Source organism: Centruroides sculpturatus, unplaced genomic scaffold (assembly GCF_000671375.1).
Source record: "Centruroides sculpturatus isolate CEXI.00-Female unplaced genomic scaffold, Cexi_2.0 scaffold156, whole genome shotgun sequence".
Lineage (NCBI taxonomy): Eukaryota > Metazoa > Arthropoda > Arachnida > Scorpiones > Buthidae > Centruroides > Centruroides sculpturatus.
In genome coordinates, this window is record NW_019384398.1 from 389,600 (window position 1) to 414,336 (window position 24,737).

The 24,737-nt window shown below is 31.3% G+C and overlaps 1 protein-coding gene across 3 annotated transcripts in view; it reads left to right on the forward strand.

The window, feature by feature from the left end:
• Positions 1-121: 121 nt before the first annotated feature.
• LOC111618533 overlaps positions 122-24,737 on the forward strand; it is a 37,738-nt gene continuing 13,122 nt past the window's right edge. The window contains exons 1-12 of one of the 3 annotated variants that reach the window (XM_023360083.1): positions 122-428; positions 1,491-1,907; positions 14,624-14,721; positions 15,456-15,728; positions 15,810-16,076; positions 16,173-16,285; positions 16,393-16,621; positions 16,696-16,830; positions 17,483-17,658; positions 17,731-17,864; positions 17,934-18,091; positions 18,160-18,241. In XM_023360083.1, the coding sequence (XP_023215851.1) occupies positions 1,864-1,907; positions 14,624-14,721; positions 15,456-15,728; positions 15,810-16,076; positions 16,173-16,285; positions 16,393-16,621; positions 16,696-16,830; positions 17,483-17,658; positions 17,731-17,864; positions 17,934-18,091; positions 18,160-18,241 (1,709 nt within the window). In that variant the 5' untranslated portion in view covers positions 122-428; positions 1,491-1,863. Of the gene's footprint in view, positions 429-1,490; positions 1,908-10,492; positions 11,056-11,842; positions 12,172-14,623; positions 14,722-15,455; positions 16,077-16,172; positions 16,286-16,392; positions 16,622-16,695; positions 16,831-17,482; positions 17,659-17,730; positions 17,865-17,933; positions 18,092-18,159; positions 18,242-24,737 lie in introns of those variants that run through there. The other 2 variants (XM_023360081.1, XM_023360080.1) reach the window with 2 other exon arrangements.

Below are 24,737 nucleotides of genomic sequence, written 5' to 3' on the forward strand. Positions count from 1 at the left end.
GCAGCACAATTTCTACTGTCCAAGGAAAGGAGAAAAGTAATGTATAAAAGTTTAAAAAGTTAATAAATTTATAATTTAACTTTTACAAAATTGAAAATCCAAATTTGACAATAAAGACTGTTTTTTTTCCTTCAGAATTTCACTTGACAATGAGAATCTCCAACAATTAAATATTCAGTTCGAGGGGCGGATGGCCGAGCCGGTTAAGGCGTAGGCCCGCTGCTCCAGAAGACTCGGGATCCTAATCCGGGCAAACAACCATCCAGGAATTTTTTTTATGGGCCATCCATTCCGGATACGTCGAGCCCCGTCCCTCGCCGCCCACAGCCGAAGCTGCGGCGGGCACGGACAAAAGGCCCTCTTAGCATTCACAGGGCAGAAAGAGGGGGAAAAAGAATTATTCAATGAATCGAGAAAGTTCTTGAACTGTAAAAATACAGTTACATCTTGTATAAATTTACAATACTTTTTTTTTATGGTTATCAATATTTATGGAGTTTAGCTTTCAATTTTATTATTTATTTTCTTCCTCATAAACCATATCAAGTGATAAAAGATAAAATGTTGATATAATAGATTAAAAATCAATAAATATTCTATAAATAAACTTAATCAACCAATAAATAAGTTTGTTAAAATGCATAAATTTAGTGTTTTTAATTAAAAAAATGGGAGTAGAAAAGTTCATTATTCATCTGCACGTGGCATCCTTTCACGAATCATAAACTTCGTTAATCTTTTATTAACGATATTTTTGTCTTGTTTGTTCCTAAAGTCCTGATTTGTCGCTTTGAAATGGTTAAACTCTTCACCAAGTTTCTTCTTGAGTGCCCATTTTAAATCAAAATCGAATTTTTCTATTTAAAACTCATTAAGGTTGCCACTGTCAATAATGTGAGAATTTCTTCTTTTACCTTTTTGTTTATCTTTTTTTCATCCACCCGTTTCTTTATAACAGGTCAGTGAGGGGGAAAAAAGGGAAGTTTCAGGATAGATTTAATGAAACGAAACCCCCCTTCCCTTTATAGACGAATAGTTTGTCACTTTAATCAATTCTCTTTCCACTTTCGCGAAATTCGACTCTGTTTCCTCCCCTATTTTCCTTCTTATTCTTGCACTAATTTGATAATTTAAATATAAGAAGTCTCGCCTATACATTGATGAAGGTATTTATCATCCATTCTCGAATTATGGGGTGATTTTCTTCCAAGCAAAACTTGTAATTTCATAACTAAATTCGAATCAGTTATCAGTTTTTATGCACAGTTTCACTGTGTAAACGTTGTTGTATGTTAGATAATTAGTGTTTTTTTGCACAGTGAAGTGCGAATTTTAACTTAATTTTTAGCCTTTTGTGAAAACAATACTTTTACACTCAAATCTTAATTATATTTAACTGTTAATTACATTCAAAATAATTATAAAAAATACTTTTTTTTTAGTTTAACATTGAAATATAACAATAATTTTATGTGTTTTTTTTTCTTTAGTTTCTCTCAAGCCACTTAAGATGATGATGAAGAAAAAAACTGAATTGATGTTATGCATATGGCCTTAGTCATTCATGCGAATAGGAATAACATGATTTTTGGCCGAAACGCTAGAAAATTCCAATAGTTTCTCTCATGAGATGATAACTGTGAAGTAGATTCAAGCGTTGATCGATTAATTTTCGGCGAATAAAGAAAAGGCCAGTGACCCGACTGTTATCAACAGTTTCCTAAGAGAATTCACTTGCTAAAAGAAAAGAATTAAAAAAAACGAGTTGTGTATAGTCATCTGCCGAGGGAGCAACGAAGCGGGCGTAAATGGTCGAACAGTCAACTAATGGAAGCTTCGATTTCTACCAGATAAAAGAGAAATATGGAATGTAACAGTGAGAATCGTATGCTAACGATTCGACTCCGGTAACTTTCGCTAATCTACTTCCTACTTTATATTTTTATAATTAACACTTAACAGAAAATATCGAATAATTCCAGATACAGTACATTCATAAATACATTTTGTGCCATTTTCACGTCGATTAGTGTGAAGAAATAGCCTTTATCTTATTAATTTTTGCACACGCAGCCAATGCTTTACACATTCCTAATAAAAACAATGAGAAACTTAATCAAGAATACAAAATTAAACATTAAACAGCATTAGAAACTAACATGTGTACATCTTTGAAACTCAGGCCAACACTACAAGAATCTGTGGTATATTTTCTTTAATGGAAAGTAAGAGTAGTTAAAGGTGTAAATCACCACATCATACAATTTTTAGTATATAATTTATGTAAAAAAAATATGTAGTAGCAACTTGTTTCCCACCCTCCGGTAGATAAACCAAAACTGAAGAGTGCCATGTGAATAAGTAAACACGTAAGAACTCAGAATTATAGTCTCAGCATCAGAACTACCGTCTTCTCTATTGAGCCAGAACTCGATTCCCTAGAGTCACGCACCCATACTATAACGACGTCAGATTATGGTGTCAATGGCCGAATCTTCATTACTTTCGGATTCGAAATCCGATCATTCTTCGCATTGTTCCTCCTGTTGACAAATATTTCTATGGTTTCATAGGAAACACACTTCTTTTTCATACAGGAAACACAGTTTAAAACCCGAAAACACCTAAAAAAAAGTCACACGGAATGACCTTGAGAGGTGTATCAAGGCCGTTCGGGAGGGGGTGCAGCGTGGATTCCAGAGGAAAAAAGTTACGTTAATTAGCAGTTTGGGTTTGGTAAATACTAAAAATAGTATACAGTAGGATTTAGCTTGATAAGGGACCATTAAAAATATACACCTTTATAAATGTATATCAATAAGGAGAGGAGTAAAAAAAAAGTTACACGACAGATTCAGTAATTGGATCCCCTCGGAGACAATATTAGTTAAAAGCGTGCAATCGTTGGAGTGTGTAAAGTCCATTGTTCTTAATGATATTCTCTTTAAGGTAGAAGGAGGGAGGGGGGTTTTATTAAGAGGATTTTTGGAGCGATTTCTCTTGACTTATTTACTGTACTCTAGCGAAAAATAAGATTAATAAGCGTACAAACCTTTTACGTAATTATTATTATTACGAATTAAAATTGTGTACATGCCGTTTGTATTGTAGTCGAGCCGTTGTTGCGTGCACTTCTTTAATGGAGTATTTAGTAAATGATTGATTAAAACGATAGAGAATCGAAGTTTTCTATAGAGAAATCAATCGAATTATGGGGTAAGGATGCCATTTGGGTGTGCTTAATTGATAGTTTCGTTTATTATTCTCCTTTGACTAAAATTTTTTTCTCTTATATAGGGTGGCCTAAAAGTCAGTTAACATTTGAACAGACTAAATTGTTATCTTATTAAAATAATTAAACATCCACACAGTAAATTATAAACCCATATTCAGCGTGTATCTGCGGTTTACCGACTTTTGGTCCACTCTGTATATATAAAAACGTTTTATGAAGTTAGATAAATGAATTTCTATATTTATATCTATTGTTTGTTTCGGAAAACGTGGTAAAAACAATAAAGTATGCCTACTTGAATGACTTCTATTGTCTAAAGCTTTGACAAATTGTTTAATGGGTGAAATTTAGTGTGAAGTGGAAACTTACTTTCGATAAACTAAAGCTTTTAAGAAGAATTTATATTATATTATCTATATTAATTTATATAGAATATTATTCTTAAAAGTGTTGTGTTCACGTATACATGAAATATTTATTTGTATTTTTTTTTTTCTTCGTTTGTATCACGTAGACAAAGTACAAAACAAAGAAATACAAAACAAAACAATAAAAATAACATAATTTTTTCAGCAGTTTTGCAGCGAGGAATTTTATTTTTTCTAATTTCTTTGTTCTATTCTTTTAGAAACAATTCTTTTTTTAAAAATCATTAAAAAATTGTTTCCTTTAATATATTTTTTTCGTACTTATTTGCCTCGATAATTACGTAGTTTACGACGATTTTTTTTATAGTGGTGTTAGGGTCAAACATGTGAATACATTCTACTAAACTAAGGCTCTGGAACTTGTCCCGGGTCACTCGAGCTACGTGAGGCCCCACATTGTCCTTACAATTAACCTGTGAAGGATGATGTTTTTAGAACACAACACACCATGAATTCACTACAATTGTTCGAGTACACTTCACCTAGAATTATATCACCGGAGGGGGTTGGGGCCCAAAATGGATGATATCAGCTGTATGTAATCAGTTAACCATTGTAAAAAATTCTCTTACCCCACTATTTGACTTAAGTAAAAAAATTCGAAATGGTAACAACCTTCTAGTACAATACACAAAAGGACGGTTAACTAACTGACTTTTAGGCCGATTTTTTTACGTAATTCTTCAAAACAACTTAACGCCTCTGCTGCAAGATATTGGTTTCGTGTCAACAATATATTAAACACTTATCGAGCAATTTGTTTCCCTTTCATTCTTTATATATTGCCCTTGTTCTCTGAAGGTACCCTTTTGTTCTTTCTCGTTTCTTTCGCCATCTTCGAATTATTCTTTTATTGTTCTGGCATTGTGTAGTTTCTTCTAAACGATTTCTTTGTTTTCTCGCAATATTTTCAAACAATGGCACTGTTTTCCGACCGAAAAAAAATGTAACACGTGGCAATACGTGCGATTGTTTTCCATGGTAAACAAATTGAGTTACGAAAAGGGAATCTTTGCATGGTCAAATCTTGTTAATGTGGTTTTCTAAATGAGAGAAATGAGAGAAATTTCCGCAATACGAAAGGAGGAAGGGGGTTTTTATTTTCCGTGTTTAGAAGAGGTTATGTGCATTGACCCCGCTAAAAGGGAAAAAGTGAAAAGTGATGAACTATAATTAAAATAGTATTTTCGTACATGGTTGGTGATGCTAGCTTTCCCTTTATGTACGTTCTATCTTAAAAATCGTATAAATAATCTTTCGTTGGACATACCACCCACAGATGACTGCTCTTAACTTCGACGTTTAGAACCTAAAATAAGTTTCGTTTTTATTAAACATTAAAGAATTAATGGACGTTGATCTTCTTCATATTTTACTTCCTGATATGAGACTTAGCTAAAATTAGAAAGTATGGAAATGAGAGTTTAAAAGTTTATTTCTTAAGAATTAAATTATTCTGCTAAGTGAAACGTTAGAGATTAAATGACCCTTGTAGTAATTATATTTTGAATTTATGCGAATAAGGAACTTAATTAGAAAAGAAATATATGCGGTGGTTATGTATCGTTAGTCTTTTTAGGAAGTTAAGACGTGTACCCTGTTGTAATGATAGGAATTTAAGGAATTCTAGCGAATTTCTTTGGAATTTTTTAATTTCTATCGTGTTTGGATTTAAACTTGTGGCCCTGAACTCTATTATCTTATAAGAAGACCTTCTCTTCCATCAAATGATAGTAATTTTTCTTGTATTTTAATCGTGAGACCCTCATGGAATAAGGCCTTAAGCTTTAATTTAACTTATATACAAATCCAACCCGGAATTAAATTCGAATTTTTCAATATAATATGCTCTAATTGGATCCGGGTTCGAATTCCATTCACATCTTTTGATGAAATTCGTTATAAATTATTAAAATAGCCTTATTCTTGTATCTAAAAGTAGCCAGTCTAATGAAAAAAAAAATGATTAAATATCTTATTATTTTCAACCGATAGATGAAAGGAATAGGCTATACCAATTTTGTATCTTGTAGTATCAATTTAGATGTGTTATCAGTTAAATTACTTTGTATATTAATTAATTTGGATAAATTATAGCTAATTTGTATATTAATTTCTTCGGCAATCAGTTACAACATTAAAAAAAACAACAGAAAGCATGAGAAAAAATGAAATGTAACGCTCGAACGATTTTAACCCGTTTCATATCGAAATGCAAAGTTATTTGAATTAGAAAAGGAAGTAGAACGTCATTAGCAACTAGTACTTTCACATATTCAGTATCATACTTAAGTCTTCCAATCTCTAAAAAGAAAAATTATATAGAACTTAGTAAGAATTTCCAACCATATTAAAATAAGTACCTCAATAAAAAACGTTTTTATTACAGCAAAATTCATTCAGTGTCGTCTGGAAAGGAAGAAGGAAGTGATTTAATGACAGATTGATATCTGGAAAACGGTGATAAGACATGTCGAAATTCTACCAAGCGTGACACGTCCTTTGACTCTTGAACTCGTCACCAAAGACAGCTCGAACTGTTTGACACTTTCGACAAATCGCCCGTCTCTCAAATTTTGAGGAAGTTCTACTCTGTGATTATTATGATTTGCCATTCCGAAAGATTACTTTCAACGCAAGTACCAATTATACAGTCAGATTCTCCCATTCAGACACCCACTACAATATTCACGCCTTGTTTCGGGCCAGCGGCCACTGTTATATTAAATTTTGATCTCCTTGCATTAATCAATGAAATCTTGATTACCTTTTCGCATTTCATAACGGGTGACTCCGCGGGGCGTATAACAGTATTTTCTTTATCTTTCGCTGGAGCAAATTAATGATATGCTTCAAGAAATATGGCACCTTTCCTCTTCGAATTATCTCGTAACGTTGTCAGGAAGAACGGTACACGAATAATTAACGCGTTGCGAAGATTAAGAGGAACGGGCATTAAGTCGAAGAAAAAGTCGAGTCCGTCCGAAATTTGTTCATCATGTCGATCGATGACCCGTTTAGAAACGGCTCTTAATTTGTTTGCTAAATATGCAGATTCGGAAATGCTTTAATGATTTTCATATCTTCTGAGAGTGTTAAAAATATCCCGTTCCCTGAAGCTTCTTCGACGATTGTTCGACTAAAACCATGATGGATACTCGTGGATCTTGCATCCGAGAAAATAAATCGTTCGTGTTTGTATACAAACAATATTCTTCTTTTGTTTTAAAATTTTATGTAGGACCTAATTTCAATGTAAACTTGAAACTACTACTTCCCTTAAACCTAATAATAAACTTAGAAACATCAAGCCCTGTACCATTAAAGCGTGAGGTCCTAAGTTTATACGTGCATCCGACCCTATTCTACAGTTCATTTATAGCTTAAAAACTAATAAATCTACGTTGCAAACTGCACCCCATCCTTAAATTTTTAATAATATTGTTAAAAATGAATAATAATAGAAAATTTTCTGAAGTCTTCGTAAAATTATCGAAGGAATTGCGTAATTATTGTTAAAAAACAAAAAAATGGAAATTTAAAGCCAAGCAAACCCACTTTCGTTCAATTTCAATATTTATTGCTATGTAATTACGATATTTATACAAAGAATAGTAGTTATAGTACTTTCTAACGTCATAATAAAAGCTCACGAGGACCATTACGAGAATAATGACGCTGATTACTTGTCACTCAAGTAGAATGACAGGCGAATAAGGCTATGGTGAGGTAACTGTAGTAACGGGGCGGAAGTAAACTCCTATCTATATAATTATTTTTATTTATATGAGAATTTATATTCAAACTTTATTACAATAATAATATATAGTTCATTTGCATTGCGGAAGAGATTTGAGTAGTTAGTTATTTTAACGAACCGGGTCCTCTTCCATTTGAGAAATTCACAATTCATGACGATATATATATTGTTTTTTTAATTTTAAACATTGCTTGGAGCTTAATAACGTTCTGCTAACAATTAGCAATTGTTACAAAGCCTTATTAGCAATTATTGATTCGATTGCTAACTAGAATTGTTGTTTCGCCTGTTATAAAATTAAGTAGCTAATTAATTATAATTGCCAATTAATGGTAATTAAATTTAACAATAAGTGACGTTTTGATGACTTTCTCTTAAATTTTTGCTTGATTTTTTTTAATGAAATTATTTAAATTAATGGAGTTAAATTAATGAACATTTTCAGTGTCAAGATTATAATGAAGATAAGACTACAGTTTAGGGTTTCGTTTAATGAAGTTATGTTTAGGACCCCACTCTTTTAAATTCAATACTATTTGATAGAAGTGAAGGGCTTCTTATGTGTGCCAAAAGCTTAAATCCGACCATACTTTACAGTGTTAAAATTGCTCTAAATAAATTAGAAAAAATTGAGGCTGAAATTTCCCAACAATTTCATATGTATCTTGGGTCTACGCCCTAAAATACTAGAAGCGTCACCAGTATTTGAGGCCCCTTCCTATAGAAGTGAACTGTGACCTTTTTGATGACTTCCTGGTTACATATCACAACTTTTTTTGGCCTTTTTTAACTGTTTAACAAAGGGGGACTGACGCAAAGACGAGCACAACACTTTTTATTTGAAAAATCAACCCATGGGGAGGTCGTGGGTAGAACATCTTACGATCTAACCGCAACCCGGATGGCTGGCCTTATTGTTCGTTTATCCTCTTTTATGTTTTTAAACACTTGATTCTAGATGTTGATATTCTTAATCCTTAGAATCAGGTTCTGAGGATAAGACACCTCTGAAGATAGTGTGAAAGTTGTTATCATCAGAGTATACTTTCAACATTTATCATCACCCTCATCGTCTTGATAGTCGACTTCCATGATTGAAAAACTGATAACTAAACGTTGAAACTTCTACATGACAAAAATTGATGGACAGTTGTACTGCACATTGACAGTGTTTTCCCATAAACACATCCAGAATACTTTTTGTACTTAGGCAAGGTCGCTGCTTCAAAAACTTCATAAAAAATTATCGACTTCTTATAAACTTGGTGCATAAATTGAGGCCCTCTTTCTATTAAGTTATGTAAATATCATTCAGGGCTGGGCGTAGAAGCGTTGTAGCCCTAAACTATAACACATAACAGGCCCTTCCCCTTCTCCAAATAAAAATGTGAGGCCTTAAGATGCTGCTTGTTTAGTTAAAGGAACTAAAGAAGAGACTAACACTTAAATATGACAGTTCGTATAACAATAGAAAATTTACACCGATCGTAAAGAGGGATTTCTCCTTTAATCCGGACATTAACTCCCAAAAAGTACATAAAATTATCATACAAACTACTTAATTTAACTAAAATTTGAACGCCATAATTGTTCTTCGGGCATATTCCAGCTATCCAATAGAATATCTTAAAAGTTTATTGCCCATAGAATCCAGGCCTAGAATGTGTCCTCGATAACCCCGAGCTACTTAAATTGAACCCAATTTCTTAAGAATGCAGAAGCGTGGGTGCCAGTTCGATAATACCAAAATGAAAAATGCCATAAGCTGACGTAAAAATCAGCCATTAGTACCAGGCGTGTTCATATTGACAGATAAATCTATTGTTGATGGAGTCATCCATCTTAAAGCTTATTATCCATATTTGTCTGACTAAAAAACTTCGTCCCATTTCAATGGTTGCATTGTGCTTAACACGCCAAGCTATTGTTCTAACAATGATTACAAACCATCGAATCGAACAGGATTTCGCTTTAATTTCATTCTTCTTTGAAAATTATGCCTTTCTAAACCACAAAACCTACTAACCGCTTGCCACGCGTTATGAAAAATGGAAATGGTTCGTTCCTCCTCCCCAGAGAAAGTGGTGTCCAAGTAAAAAAAAAAAAACCCTCTTAAACTCTAAAAATATGCATTAAGATTCTAAATATTATTCTAGAATATTTCTGTAATTCTCTAGAATATTTTTAAGAGTTCAATTGCCAAAATTTATTCTTATATAGAGGTAAGAAAATGAGGAAAATTTCATAAATTTATTTTCCAGAATACGTAAGATTTTATTATACTAATTTCTGTTCGTATAGTGTTTTAAATGAAGTTTAAATGCAACATTAACAGCAACAGATATAGCAATTTCTCATGATTTTCCTCGACATAATGCACTCAATCGAGAGTGGTAGTTATTGATTCAATCATCAATAATGATTTAGCTTCGTTGTAACCACTTTCCCTTTCTAGATTGGAATCCAGGAAGAAGGACGATGTTAAGTGAGTGAGGGTCACGCGCTGGGTACTCATTGTGTTCACCCCATGACTGATTCTATGACGTCATTATGTTTACCACCAGCCACTCACCCCGGGTTTAAGACCATTGACGTTTGTTAAAGGTCACTCTGGGTTCAGTTTGAAATTATTTTTAAAACAATAAACAGCACTTTCTCTTTCTTTTCTGTTAAATAAAAACGTTTTATTTTTCTTTCGTATTAATTTTAATATTTGGATCAGTAAACTCGATGTAATGTTAATGGTTGCTTCGTAGAGTATCTTATAAAAGTAATTTTCATGGTAATTTGAGGCTTTTGAGAGAAAGAGAGATAACTTTATGGAAGATTGAAGTTAATAATACACCCTACTAAGTACTTTTAAAGTGTTTAAATTGCAATGAGCCTTATAGTTAATTTAAATCATTCGAATATATTAAGACACTTAAAATGCACTTGTGCCATATATTAGCTTGTTATAAAAATTTCTATAACAGTCTGAAGTTTAAAAATATATATATATACAAAATTGAGTTATAAAGCATTAAAATAGCATATAATTTTTTAAAATAAGAAGAAATTCTGAAAGAGGTAAGTGCTTGGAATGATAGACTATAAATCTGCTCCTAGAAGCATGAAAAATGTTTAGAAAGCAAATTATTCTTACTAATTTTGTCTCGGTCCTACTAAAAATTTAATATAATCTTAAATTATTTAATTTTTTTTAATCATTTTAAAATAAATTCGCTAAAACTTAACTGTATAGTTGCAATAAAACACGTGTTTGCGTAACGGGGTTTTGTCGTCCATTTTTTTTTACATAAGAAGAAAAGAAAGCAGAATTAATAAGAAACTGTAAGCAAATCCGCTATAAGTAAGTGGAAGCGTTAAAGAATGTTATACAAAACGAAATAATTTCGATAAATGTGTATCAGAAGGAGAAAGTGTGCACCCGGAACAACTCCCAACCCTGAAGTTACGGCTGACTGCCAAGATGTTCATTGGCACTTGACTGGTTCTCGTAACGACGTATAAAGTCTCTGATCATCTGGATTCAAGGCCATTGTCAAGTACGGAAGTGAAAGAGCTCAGTCGCTATTGTTGTGCCTGTTTTCTGTGGTGTATTTATCATAAAGTGTCATCTGCTAGTCAAGGTAGGACTTAACTTCACTTCTCATTTTTTAAAAAACATTTTATAAGTAATTCATTTATTAAAAATACAGTCTCTTTTTTAAATTTTTAGATATGTATTTTTTAAATTCTAATTTAAGTTTACATTTTCATACAGTTTTTCTCCCGTATAGAATCATTTATTTTTATATTTAAATAAGTTTATAGCATAGATTAATGTTTTTTTTTTTTTTTTCAAGTGAAAATACGCTTCTAATAAAAATTTCAATGTATTTTTCATAAAATCGAGAGAAGAAAAAGTTAAATTCTTTTTTTATTTTTATTTTTAATACTTTATTATAATTAATTTAATCGAAAATAAGAGAATTTTTATAGCATTTCTACCACTGTCCATCTTCGAAAAATGTTTTGAATCTTGTAAATGGTGATTGAAATCACTGGAAAGGAAGTCTATTAATTTTATTTTATTTTTTTGCATTTTTTTTTTCTGTTTATCGGAAGAGAAACTTCATAGTGAACGTGTCCTCCCCCCCAAAATTTTTTTTCCTTGTTTCAGGCTAGTCAGCTTCTGGAATCGTATGACAAAGAGTGTCAAGGTCTTTTCAGACAAGGTCTATAACCTTTCAGTTAGAATCTGTTGATTTTGTTTTGTTTCCCTGATAATTCGTTTTCAATTTTCTGAATATTTCGTTATAAAAAAAGCTTTAAAAATAATTCTTTTAATTGTAATATTAATACAATTTTAAGGTAAACAAATGTATAAATTTGGAGTAAATTATATTATACATATAAAGGGGTGGAAAACAATTTAATTTGTAAATAAGTCAATTATAGATCGGGCTTTACTTAAAATTAAATTATAACGATGCGGATTGAAAAATTATATCCAAATTAAACGCGCCGATATGCAAATTACCACTCGGTATCGTTAATTTTATGGAAGAAAACGCGCTGATTTCAAACACACAAATCGAATAAATATATGTTTATTCGTCGTTTTTATTTTCATAGATTCTTTGACCCGACCGGTAGAACTTTAACAAGATATCAGACATGTTCTGCATCGTTAAATCAAACTAACAAATATTCAGTCTTCGCTAGCGTTACAGATCGATGGATCTCTTCGACGAACGGAATGGGTGCTTTACTTTTTTTTTCCTTCTTTTCTTCTTCTACTACTACTACTATAACCCCCCTCATAAAATTTATATTTTATAGCCACTCTGTTCTTCGTATAGGAAGTAATTTAACTTGAACACAACTTATTTCTAAGCTTAACTAGCTTAACTTGTCTCGTTAAGAGGAAGTCTTTTAAATACTTTCCTCCTCCTTTCTTTCGGTTCCTAATTATTGTCCTCTTATTTAACAATCGTTGTAAGTTGTAAGATGAATCGATAAATCACACAGTAATTTATAAAGTTGTTTTTAAAATACATATGATAATTTTCCTTCGAGATTTTCATTATAATTATTATTATTTTTTATTATTATTATTTAAATTAAATTTTAATTATTTTATACTAGTCAAAGTTACTGATGTTATTAGTTTTAGAAGTAAAAAATAATTTTAAATTGTATTTTTTTTTTTTTTAATATTTGCAAAATTTAGTAAAATTAGAAGAGTGAATTTAAAGCCGCTGTCAAAATATTAGTAAAAATAAAAAGAAAAAAAATGCATTTTTGATTTTTTTTAAAATGTCAATTTATTTTCTTTGTTGAAATTGATATTTTTATTTTGTCAATTTTCGAAAAGAAATTGAATTTTTTTTAAACTGACAATTTAAAAATGTCAATTTTTCAAAAAGAATCAGTTTCGGCGACATAAACGTCAATTTCTGACATTTTAAAAAATATCAATTTGTTAAATTTATCCACGATTATACAACAGAAACGTATCTTTTAGACAAAAATAAAAAAATCACAAAATTTTAATTAAAAATTGCAATTTTTTTAAAAGCTTTATAATAATAATAATAATAATAATAATACACTTTCTGAACTGTTCATATGTTAAAATTATCATTTTAACGGCTAATTGGATTCAAAATATCAATTAATATACCGAATTACATCATCAAGATTCTTGGAATGTTGCATTTTTTAAGTCGCTAAAATTCCAAACTACTCATAAAAAGATCGTTCACCGTTGGCAGGAAGTAAACAAATATAGTGCAAAAAAAAAATTTTAATGGGTAGGTGAGCAGTGCATCTAAGCAAATGAATGTCCAACATTTATCAATGAGTCAGGAAAACAATTGCTGCATTAGTCAAACTCGAAGACCTGTCATTCTCTTTCGTATAAACAGTACGAAGCTGCTTTTTTTTTTACCGGGTCGATTTTTGTTATGGCATTCATCCCGCTATGGACAATAATGGATGCTAAGAGAAGTAACGGAGTGGGCAGAACAAAAGTGGCATTGGTGTCGATTTGCACGCAAGGTCAATAGATCGGATAACGCTCTCTGAAGTTAGCTGAGATTATTAGGAATGTCTGCTGACCGTAACTTCATCTAGCTACTGTAGCGGGACTTAAGAAATAACATGATTTCTATCATGCGACTGATCACAAATCAATGTCAGGCGGATATGGATTAGTTGTCGAATTAAATCTGCAGATGATTCGATCGCTACAAACTACTTTAATGATGTAGATTGATTGTGGAGAAAGAAATTATAAGTCTAGCTCTTGTCTGATGGGTTTGCAATGGAGCACGCACTTCCTGTAAGGCTCATGAAAATCCACGAGTTCTGATATATGGAAAGAGTTCAATTGCCATTAATGTGTAATAGATTTCTAGTTTTTAAAGTGTGTGTGAAATTTCAATCCTTTCGGTAGTGGAGGGTGAAAATTATATGTCTGGCTCTTGTCTAGTGGGTCGCAAACGAAGCATTTCGCATCCTCTAAACTCTTAATTTGCAAAAATTTTAATCGAAAGGTAGCATTGTTGTTACTACTATACAAATTCTTAGTTTTTAATAAAAACTATGAATTTTTTTTTTGTATATTGAAATGGATAAATCTAGCACTTTGTCTGATGGATTGAAATCGAGCATGCATTTCCTGTAAACTCATATGCAAATCTGTGTTCTCTACTAAATCGAAAAGGTTGAATTGTCACTCGTACAGTATAATTTATGAATTTTAAATAAGTGCGTGAAATTTTACGCTTCTCAGTTTGATGTGCTACCATAAAAAAAAAAAAAAACAGTGGACTTGTCTACATGACAATCATCTTGGGACAATCACAAAGTTAAAAAAATGGAGTGTAAACAAAAGAATAATAATAGAAACGAGAAGGGAAAAACAGGATGTAGGAATTTTCTTTTAGAAATAAACTTGATGTGATTCAAATGATTCATGTAAACCCTCTTATGAGAAAATTGCCAACAAGTTTGAGACAGTAATTGTATGTAAACAATTAAGTATTTGACAGGCTTTCACTAAACATGATTATAAATTTGAATGGGTTTGGCTTTTCCTTTTTACTATTTTGTTATTTGAAGGTGATTGACTCTTTATGTTGTCACTGCCTCTTTTAATTTTTAATTTATAGTTATGTAAATTAATAAGTTTTTCTTATTTTTGAACAGAGAGAAGTGGGTTGGAACAGGACAAAAATCTAATATGATTTCCAACCCTATTGCCAATCTTATATATGTCGCAATATTTAGCATCTCTATTTCGACAGGTGAGTGTCAAGATAATACAAAAATATATTTAAATCATTTAATTTTATATAATTTTTTTCCATATTTAACATAATTCCTAATTTAAATTCACTTACACTCAATTATTAACCACATGAATGCGTAATCTCGATAGATATGTCCATTTTATATCTACAATAATATAATACAAACAATAAAACTTATATCATCAGATAAAGGACACATCACACTAACGTTTTTCTTGAAATCTTAAAAATAACTTACTTAAATGGCGTTAAAAATGTCAAAAATTATACACGAGACCGTAAGTCGATTGTAGATACCAAAATCGAATCATTGAAAACAAGGTGATTAAAATATACAATAATCGTGAGTCTGCATAACAAAAATTGTATTAAATAATGTTAATATACGGGTTTATATTCAATAAAATAATCTATTGCAATTAGTATAGCAGACAACAGCACTAAATGAATGAGGAAGTGAAACTGCTACAGTCATTCAAGTGAAAAGTGTCATTGACTCTTTGCCGTTTTCGGATAACTGTGTCATTCATGACTTAACGACGGGAGATCACTATCATCATTCACATGAAAAAAATTCAATAACAGATCTCTTAGCATATCTCAAATTGTGGGCGGATCAAAACATAATTTTAATGACTTTAAAATTCATAAATATGCGTGTCACGGTTATAATTATTAATGGTGAGTAATTCTGTAACAATGTAAATATCAGTTTCAACTCGTTACAGCGGCTAGAGTAACCTTCCTGAAGATGACGAATTTGGAATATTCCTCGACTACTTACTACACGTTAAGAAATTTATCACTTTACGAATGCAGAAGATGGTGTCGAGAAGAACAAGATTGCGTAGCAGCCACTTTTCGTTACGTGGTTACACCGTTAGCACCCATAGTAGAAACTACCTGCTATCTACATAATGAAACCCAAGCCAGGAAACCTTCTGTGGCACCGCGTAGTGCAACCAACACTTACTATCTCATCAAGATGTACTTGAAAGCTGGTAACGCGGACTTCTCACTTTCAACCCCTTTGCAATCGCATTGCAAACGTTCATATTTTATTTTTTTTTTAATGTTTTTAGAGAAAACATGCGATAGGCTTTGGTCCTACGAGAGATACCCAAACAGGATGTTGAAAGGCTTGGATAATGCCATAGTTTTTACGAGTGATCCCGAGTCGTGTTTATCAGCATGCGCTAACGAAGAACGATTTATATGTCGGTCCGTTGAATTTAATTACGTAACGCTGGAGTGTCATCTTAGCGAATTTGATTTAAGATCTCAGGGAGTACAAGTACAAATGGTGGACTCACAGGGGGTAGATTATTTCGAAAACTCTTGCTTGCAAGGTAAGTAATGATAAAATTAATAGCTGATAATTGTAGAATTATTTATGGCACGAGTAATTAATGTAAACGTCTGAACACGTTTCCTTTTTCTTTTAGCTAACCAGGTGTGTTTTGATCGACGTTATTATGGATATACTCAATTAGGACTTCCTCAAGCTATGATTCGCCACTTTGTCAGCAGGAATTATTACCCAGACAAACAGGTTCTGGTAGGTTACAATTAATTATCATAACTTAAGATTGAATTTTAATGTTGTAGAGTGTAAAGTCTTTTTTTTTTTTGTATTTTTTTTTTTTTTTTTTTTTTTATTTATAGGTGAGTAGTAGAGATGAATGTTTGCGACAATGTACCATGGAGAATGCATTTGTTTGCAGATCGCTTTTCTTCAGTCCCGATTCTAGACCTGGAAAATCAACTTGTATTTTATATCATCTAGATCATTTTACGTTTCCTGAAGGGGCTGACTTATTTCAGTCTTTAGTATCGAAAACAATTATAGATCTGTCGCAAACTGGTGGAGTATATCTAGAATCTATATGCGACAGTGAGTTAGATTTCTTTGTATTATTCATTATCTTTCTAGATGCATCACGAAGTCTTATTGTTTTTCTTTTATAGACTCGACAGCAATTAGTGCAGAAGCCAAAACGTCACCTTCAGTTTTTGCGGATGTAACTCAACAAACTACTACATCTTCGACCCCAAGCGAGGATAGAGATCCATCATGTGACGCCTATGGAGTTTGTTACGATGGTAAATTCATAAGAAAAATACACTTAATAATTGTTTTTTTTAATGGAAAACAATTATAATAATGTCTTCCGATTAATTCGCGTTTAACCTTGCGTGTAAAATTACTACAACCATTTTGATTTATTTGTGTTAAGTAAACAAAAAATTTTTTGCATCAAACATGAAAATTGGGCAATTTAAACGCGAAGAAATGATTTATTTGTGAAGTGTAACGTGATGGAACCGATGTTTAGAAGTAAAATCCTCTTCCTCCCGTTAGCTGTCACCAGTTTCCTGTCATACGTTGATGTATGAAGAGTAAAAATCTAACCGTGCAACTTGTTCTGATACAGTAGAGTTGCTATCTCTTTAAGCGAAGATTCGTCATAAATGCAAAGTTGTACAGGAAGCTCACGTCAAAATAACAATTGAATTTTTAATTAATTCGTGTTCGAAAATAAGTCTACGCCACGAATTGTTATTTCATGAGATAGGACAGCTTCCGAGTAATTCAGTAGCAGTAGACATCACGTCACGCTACTTTGACAGACGTGACATGTTTAGAAAACAATCTCTTCTTAACGATGCTTCGAGAAGGATTTTAATAACATTATTATTTTTTTATACCAAAAATATGCAATGTGTTTACTGATTTTTTTTTTAATCTTTACAGTATCCATAAAATGTACAGATAAGAAAATTGTTATTTTTGTACAAACCAATCGTCCATTCCACGGTCGCGTGTACGCATTGGGAAGGAGCGAAACATGCAATTCGAATATACACAATGGTCAGAAATTCGAACTGGATGTTTCTCTAACAGGGCAAGATTGCAATACCCAATCTATGGTAAGAAATTAAAAACGTACAATTAAATTTCTACTTTTTATAGCTGTATATAACGTTTTCCTTTACTCGAAGGGTGGTGTATACACTAACACAGTAGTCCTACAACATCACAACGTGGTATTAACTAAGGCTGATAAAGTCTACAACGTTCGATGTACGTACGAAACAACTTCACGTAACGTCACATTCGGAATGATGCCAGTGAGGTAAGCATTTTCTTACACAATTTAAACAGAATTATGTACAGAAACTGTATCTTTAAAAAAAATTACCAGCAGCCTTTACACTCTTAGAGATCCTGACATGTTGCAAGTGACATCAGCACCAGAAGCACCACAACCAAAAATTGTTATTTTTGGAGCTGACGGAAGAGAAGCATCGACTGTCAGGATCGGCGACAAATTGACGTTTCATATAAAAATCCCCGAAAATAGTAAACAACCATTGTTGTATTGTTTAACAATAATTTCAATTGTATGCTAACTACTAATTTATTTATAGCTCCTTACGGTATATTCGCAAGAAGTTGCGTGGCAATGGCTAAAGATGCCAGGAGTACATTTGAAATCATCGATGAAAGAGGGTAAGTTCTTCCATTACTTATGCAGGATGGCCCCAAATTTAGTTGACCGTTTAAAGATTAGAATGCCGCTTTAATTTTTATAAAAATTGCACAAATTATAACGCGCGATTCGTGCGGTTAAATGGATTTCGGGCCTCCTGTACTTTTTGAACATGATTCTAAGCGGTGAATTAAAACCACAACTAGTTTAAGGTCATGTAAAATTTAAAAAATAAAGAGTTTTTTTTTTATATTGTTTTATTCGGTTTACGCTCTGCTACATGCTTCTATAACAGGATTTTTCAGAACTGTTGATATACTTGACTTGTTCCATATAAAAATACATATGTATATATTCTATACGAAGCTTGAATGCTCTTTCACTATAAAGTTGTCTTTTAAATATTTTAATTAATTAAACTGTGTACATTATAATTATTTCGTTAATTTTTTTAATTTTGTTTTTCATAAAGTAACTTTAAAAAAATTNGCCCTCGAGGCAATTAGTTGCGGCCCCCGACATTAATTCAATAATACTATTTGTTTACTTTTTATTATGTTGATACTTAAGAAAATGTGATATTTTGTATTTAAACAAATAATACTTTATAAACAAAATTGTTGAAGTCAATTATTATTATTTTTAAAAAGATGCTCCAAGTAAAAAAAAAAACCCTCTTAAACTCTAAAAATATGCATTAAGATTCTAAATATTATTCTAGAATATTTCTGTAATTCTCTAGAATATTTTTAAGAGTTCAATTGCCAAAATTTATTCTTATATAGAGGTAAGAAAATGAGGAAAATTTCATAAATTTATTTTCCAGAATACGTAAGATTTTATTATACTAATTTCTGTTCGTATAGTGTTTTAAATGAAGTTTAAATGCAACATTAACAGCAACAGATATAGCAATTTCTCATGATTTTCCTCGACATAATGCACTCAATCGAGAGTGGTAGTTATTGATTCAATCATCAATAATGATTTAGCTTCGTTGTAACCACTTTCCCTTTCTAGATTGGAATCCAGGAAGAAGGACGATGTTAAGTGAGTGAGGGTCACGCGCTGGGTACTCATTGTGTTCACCCCATGACTGATTCTATGACGTCATTATGTTTACCACCAGCCACTCACCCCGGGTTTAAGACCATTGACGTTTGTTAAAGGTCACTCTGGGTTCAGTTTGAAATTATTTTTAAAACAATAAACAGCACTTTCTCTTTCTTTTCTGTTAAATAAAAACGTTTTATTTTTCTTTCGTATTAATTTTAATATTTGGATCAGTAAACTCGATGTAATGTTAATGGTTGCTTCGTAGAGTATCTTATAAAAGTAATTTTCATGGTAATTTGAGGCTTTTGAGAGAAAGAGAGATAACTTTATGGAAGATTGAAGTTAATAATACACCCTACTAAGTACTTTTAAAGTGTTTAAATTGCAATGAGCCTTATAGTTAATTTAAATCATTCGAATATATTAAGACACTTAAAATGCACTTGTGCCATATATTAGCTTGTTATAAAAATTTCTATAACAGTCTGAAGTTTAAAAATATATATATATACAAAATTGAGTTATAAAGCATTAAAATAGCATATAATTTTTTAAAATAAGAAGAAATTCTGAAAGAGGTAAGTGCTTGGAATGATAGACTATAAATCTGCTCCTAGAAGCATGAAAAATGTTTAGAAAGCAAATTATTCTTACTAATTTTGTCTCGGTCCTACTAAAAATTTAATATAATCTTAAATTATTTAATTTTTTTTAATCATTTTAAAATAAATTCGCTAAAACTTAACTGTATAGTTGCAATAAAACACGTGTTTGCGTAACGGGGTTTTGTCGTCCATTTTTTTTTACATAAGAAGAAAAGAAAGCAGAATTAATAAGAAACTGTAAGCAAATCCGCTATAAGTAAGTGGAAGCGTTAAAGAATGTTATACAAAACGAAATAATTTCGATAAATGTGTATCAGAAGGAGAAAGTGTGCACCCGGAACAACTCCCAACCCTGAAGTTACGGCTGACTGCCAAGATGTTCATTGGCACTTGACTGGTTCTCGTAACGACGTATAAAGTCTCTGATCATCTGGATTCAAGGCCATTGTCAAGTACGGAAGTGAAAGAGCTCAGTCGCTATTGTTGTGCCTGTTTTCTGTGGTGTATTTATCATAAAGTGTCATCTGCTAGTCAAGGTAGGACTTAACTTCACTTCTCATTTTTTAAAAAACATTTTATAAGTAATTCATTTATTAAAAATACAGTCTCTTTTTTAAATTTTTAGATATGTATTTTTTAAATTCTAATTTAAGTTTACATTTTCATACAGTTTTTCTCCCGTATAGAATCATTTATTTTTATATTTAAATAAGTTTATAGCATAGATTAATGTTTTTTTTTTTTTTTTCAAGTGAAAATACGCTTCTAATAAAAATTTCAATGTATTTTTCATAAAATCGAGAGAAGAAAAAGTTAAATTCTTTTTTTATTTTTATTTTTAATACTTTATTATAATTAATTTAATCGAAAATAAGAGAATTTTTATAGCATTTCTACCACTGTCCATCTTCGAAAAATGTTTTGAATCTTGTAAATGGTGATTGAAATCACTGGAAAGGAAGTCTATTAATTTTATTTTATTTTTTTGCATTTTTTTTTTCTGTTTATCGGAAGAGAAACTTCATAGTGAACGTGTCCTCCCCCCCAAAATTTTTTTTCCTTGTTTCAGGCTAGTCAGCTTCTGGAATCGTATGACAAAGAGTGTCAAGGTCTTTTCAGACAAGGTCTATAACCTTTCAGTTAGAATCTGTTGATTTTGTTTTGTTTCCCTGATAATTCGTTTTCAATTTTCTGAATATTTCGTTATAAAAAAAGCTTTAAAAATAATTCTTTTAATTGTAATATTAATACAATTTTAAGGTAAACAAATGTATAAATTTGGAGTAAATTATATTATACATATAAAGGGGTGGAAAACAATTTAATTTGTAAATAAGTCAATTATAGATCGGGCTTTACTTAAAATTAAATTATAACGATGCGGATTGAAAAATTATATCCAAATTAAACGCGCCGATATGCAAATTACCACTCGGTATCGTTAATTTTATGGAAGAAAACGCGCTGATTTCAAACACACAAATCGAATAAATATATGTTTATTCGTCGTTTTTATTTTCATAGATTCTTTGACCCGACCGGTAGAACTTTAACAAGATATCAGACATGTTCTGCATCGTTAAATCAAACTAACAAATATTCAGTCTTCGCTAGCGTTACAGATCGATGGATCTCTTCGACGAACGGAATGGGTGCTTTACTTTTTTTTTCCTTCTTTTCTTCTTCTACTACTACTATAACCCCCCTCATAAAATTTATATTTTATAGCCACTCTGTTCTTCGTATAGGAAGTAATTTAACTTGAACACAACTTATTTCTAAGCTTAACTAGCTTAACTTGTCTCGTTAAGAGGAAGTCTTTTAAATACTTTCCTCCTCCTTTCTTTCGGTTCCTAATTATTGTCCTCTTATTTAACAATCGTTGTAAGTTGTAAGATGAATCGATAAATCACACAGTAATTTATAAAGTTGTTTTTAAAATACATATGATAATTTTCCTTCGAGATTTTCATTATAATTATTATTATTTTTTATTATTATTATTTAAATTAAATTTTAATTATTTTATACTAGTCAAAGTTACTGATGTTATTAGTTTTAGAAGTAAAAAATAATTTTAAATTGTATTTTTTTTTTTTTNAGGGATTTCTCCTTTAATCCGGACATTAACTCCCAAAAAGTACATAAAATTATCATACAAACTACTTAATTTAACTAAAATTTGAACGCCATAATTGTTCTTCGGGCATATTCCAGCTATCCAATAGAATATCTTAAAAGTTTATTGCCCATAGAATCCAGGCCTAGAATGTGTCCTCGATAACCCCGAGCTACTTAAATTGAACCCAATTTCTTAAGAATGCAGAAGCGTGGGTGCCAGTTCGATAATACCAAAATGAAAAATGCCATAAGCTGACGTAAAAATCAGCCATTAGTACCAGGCGTGTTCATATTGACAGATAAATCTATTGTTGATGGAGTCATCCATCTTAAAGCTTATTATCCATATTTGTCTGACTAAAAAACTTCGTCCCATTTCAATGGTTGCATTGTGCTTAACACGCCAAGCTATTGTTCTAACAATGATTACAAACCATCGAATCGAACAGGATTTCGCTTTAATTTCATTCTTCTTTGAAAATTATGCCTTTCTAAACCACAAAACCCACTAACCGCTTGCCACGCGTTATGAAAAATGGAAATGGTTCGTTCCTCCTCCCCAGAGAAAGTGGTGTCAATTATTATTATTTTTAAAAAGATGCTCCAAGTAAAAAAAAAAACCCTCTTAAACTCTAAAAATATGCATTAAGATTCTAAATATTATTCTAGAATATTTCTGTAATTCTCTAGAATATTTTTAAGAGTTCAATTGCCAAAATTTATTCTTATATAGAGGTAAGAAAATGAGGAAAATTTCATAAATTTATTTTCCAGAATACGTAAGATTTTATTATACTAATTTCTGTTCGTATAGTGTTTTAAATGAAGTTTAAATGCAACATTAACAGCAACAGATATAGCAATTTCTCATGATTTTCCTCGACATAATGCACTCAATCGAGAGTGGTAGTTATTGATTCAATCATCAATAATGATTTAGCTTCGTTGTAACCACTTTCCCTTTCTAGATTGGAATCCAGGAAGAAGGACGATGTTAAGTGAGTGAGGGTCACGCGCTGGGTACTCATTGTGTTCACCCCATGACTGATTCTATGACGTCATTATGTTTACCACCAGCCACTCACCCCGGGTTTAAGACCATTGACGTTTGTTAAAGGTCACTCTGGGTTCAGTTTGAAATTATTTTTAAAACAATAAACAGCACTTTCTCTTTCTTTTCTGTTAAATAAAAACGTTTTATTTTTCTTTCGTATTAATTTTAATATTTGGATCAGTAAACTCGATGTAATGTTAATGGTTGCTTCGTAGAGTATCTTATAAAAGTAATTTTCATGGTAATTTGAGGCTTTTGAGAGAAAGAGAGATAACTTTATGGAAGATTGAAGTTAATAATACACCCTACTAAGTACTTTTAAAGTGTTTAAATTGCAATGAGCCTTATAGTTAATTTAAATCATTCGAATATATTAAGACACTTAAAATGCACTTGTGCCATATATTAGCTTGTTATAAAAATTTCTATAACAGTCTGAAGTTTAAAAATATATATATATACAAAATTGAGTTATAAAGCATTAAAATAGCATATAATTTTTTAAAATAAGAAGAATTTCTGAAAGAGGTAAGTGCTTGGAATGATAGACTATAAATCTGCTCCTAGAAGCATGAAAAATGTTTAGAAAGCAAATTATTCTTACTAATTTTGTCTCGGTCCTACTAAAAATTTAATATAATCTTAAATTATTTAATTTTTTTTAATCATTTTAAAATAAATTCGCTAAAACTTAACTGTATAGTTGCAATAAAACACGTGTTTGCGTAACGGGGTTTTGTCGTCCATTTTTTTTTTTTACATAAGAAGAAAAGAAAGCAGAATTAATAAGAAACTGTAAGCAAATCCGCTATAAGTAAGTGGAAGCGTTAAAGAATGTTATACAAAACGAAATAATTTCGATAAATGTGTATCAGAAGGAGAAAGTGTGCACCCGGAACAACTCCCAACCCTGAAGTTACGGCTGACTGCCAAGATGTTCATTGGCACTTGACTGGTTCTCGTAACGACGTATAAAGTCTCTGATCATCTGGATTCAAGGCCATTGTCAAGTACGGAAGTGAAAGAGCTCAGTCGCTATTGTTGTGCCTGTTTTCTGTGGTGTATTTATCATAAAGTGTCATCTGCTAGTCAAGGTAGGACTTAACTTCACTTCTCATTTTTTAAAAAACATTTTTGGATTGAAATATTTTACGAATAACAACAATCAAACTAACAAATATTCAGTCTTCGCTAGCGTTACAGATCGATGGATCTCTTCGACGAACGGAATGTGTGCTTTACTTTTTTTTCCTTCTTTTCTTCTTCTACTACTACTATAACCCCCCTCATAAAATTTATATTTTATAGCCACTCTGTTCTTCGTATAGGAAGTAATTTAACTTGAACACAACTTATTTCTAAGCTTAACTAGCTTAACTTGTCTCGTTAAGAGGAAGTCTTTTAAATACTTTCCTCCTCCTTTCTTTCGGTTCCTAATTATTGTCCTCTTATTTAACAATCGTTGTAAGTTGTAAGATGAATCGATAAATCACACAGTAATTTATAAAGTTGTTTTTAAAATACATATGATAATTTTCCTTCGAGATTTTCATTATAATTATTATTATTTTTTATTATTATTATTTAAATTAAATTTTAATTATTTTATACTAGTCAAAGTTACTGATGTTATTAGTTTTAGAAGTAAAAAATAATTTTAAATTGTATTTTTTTTTTTTT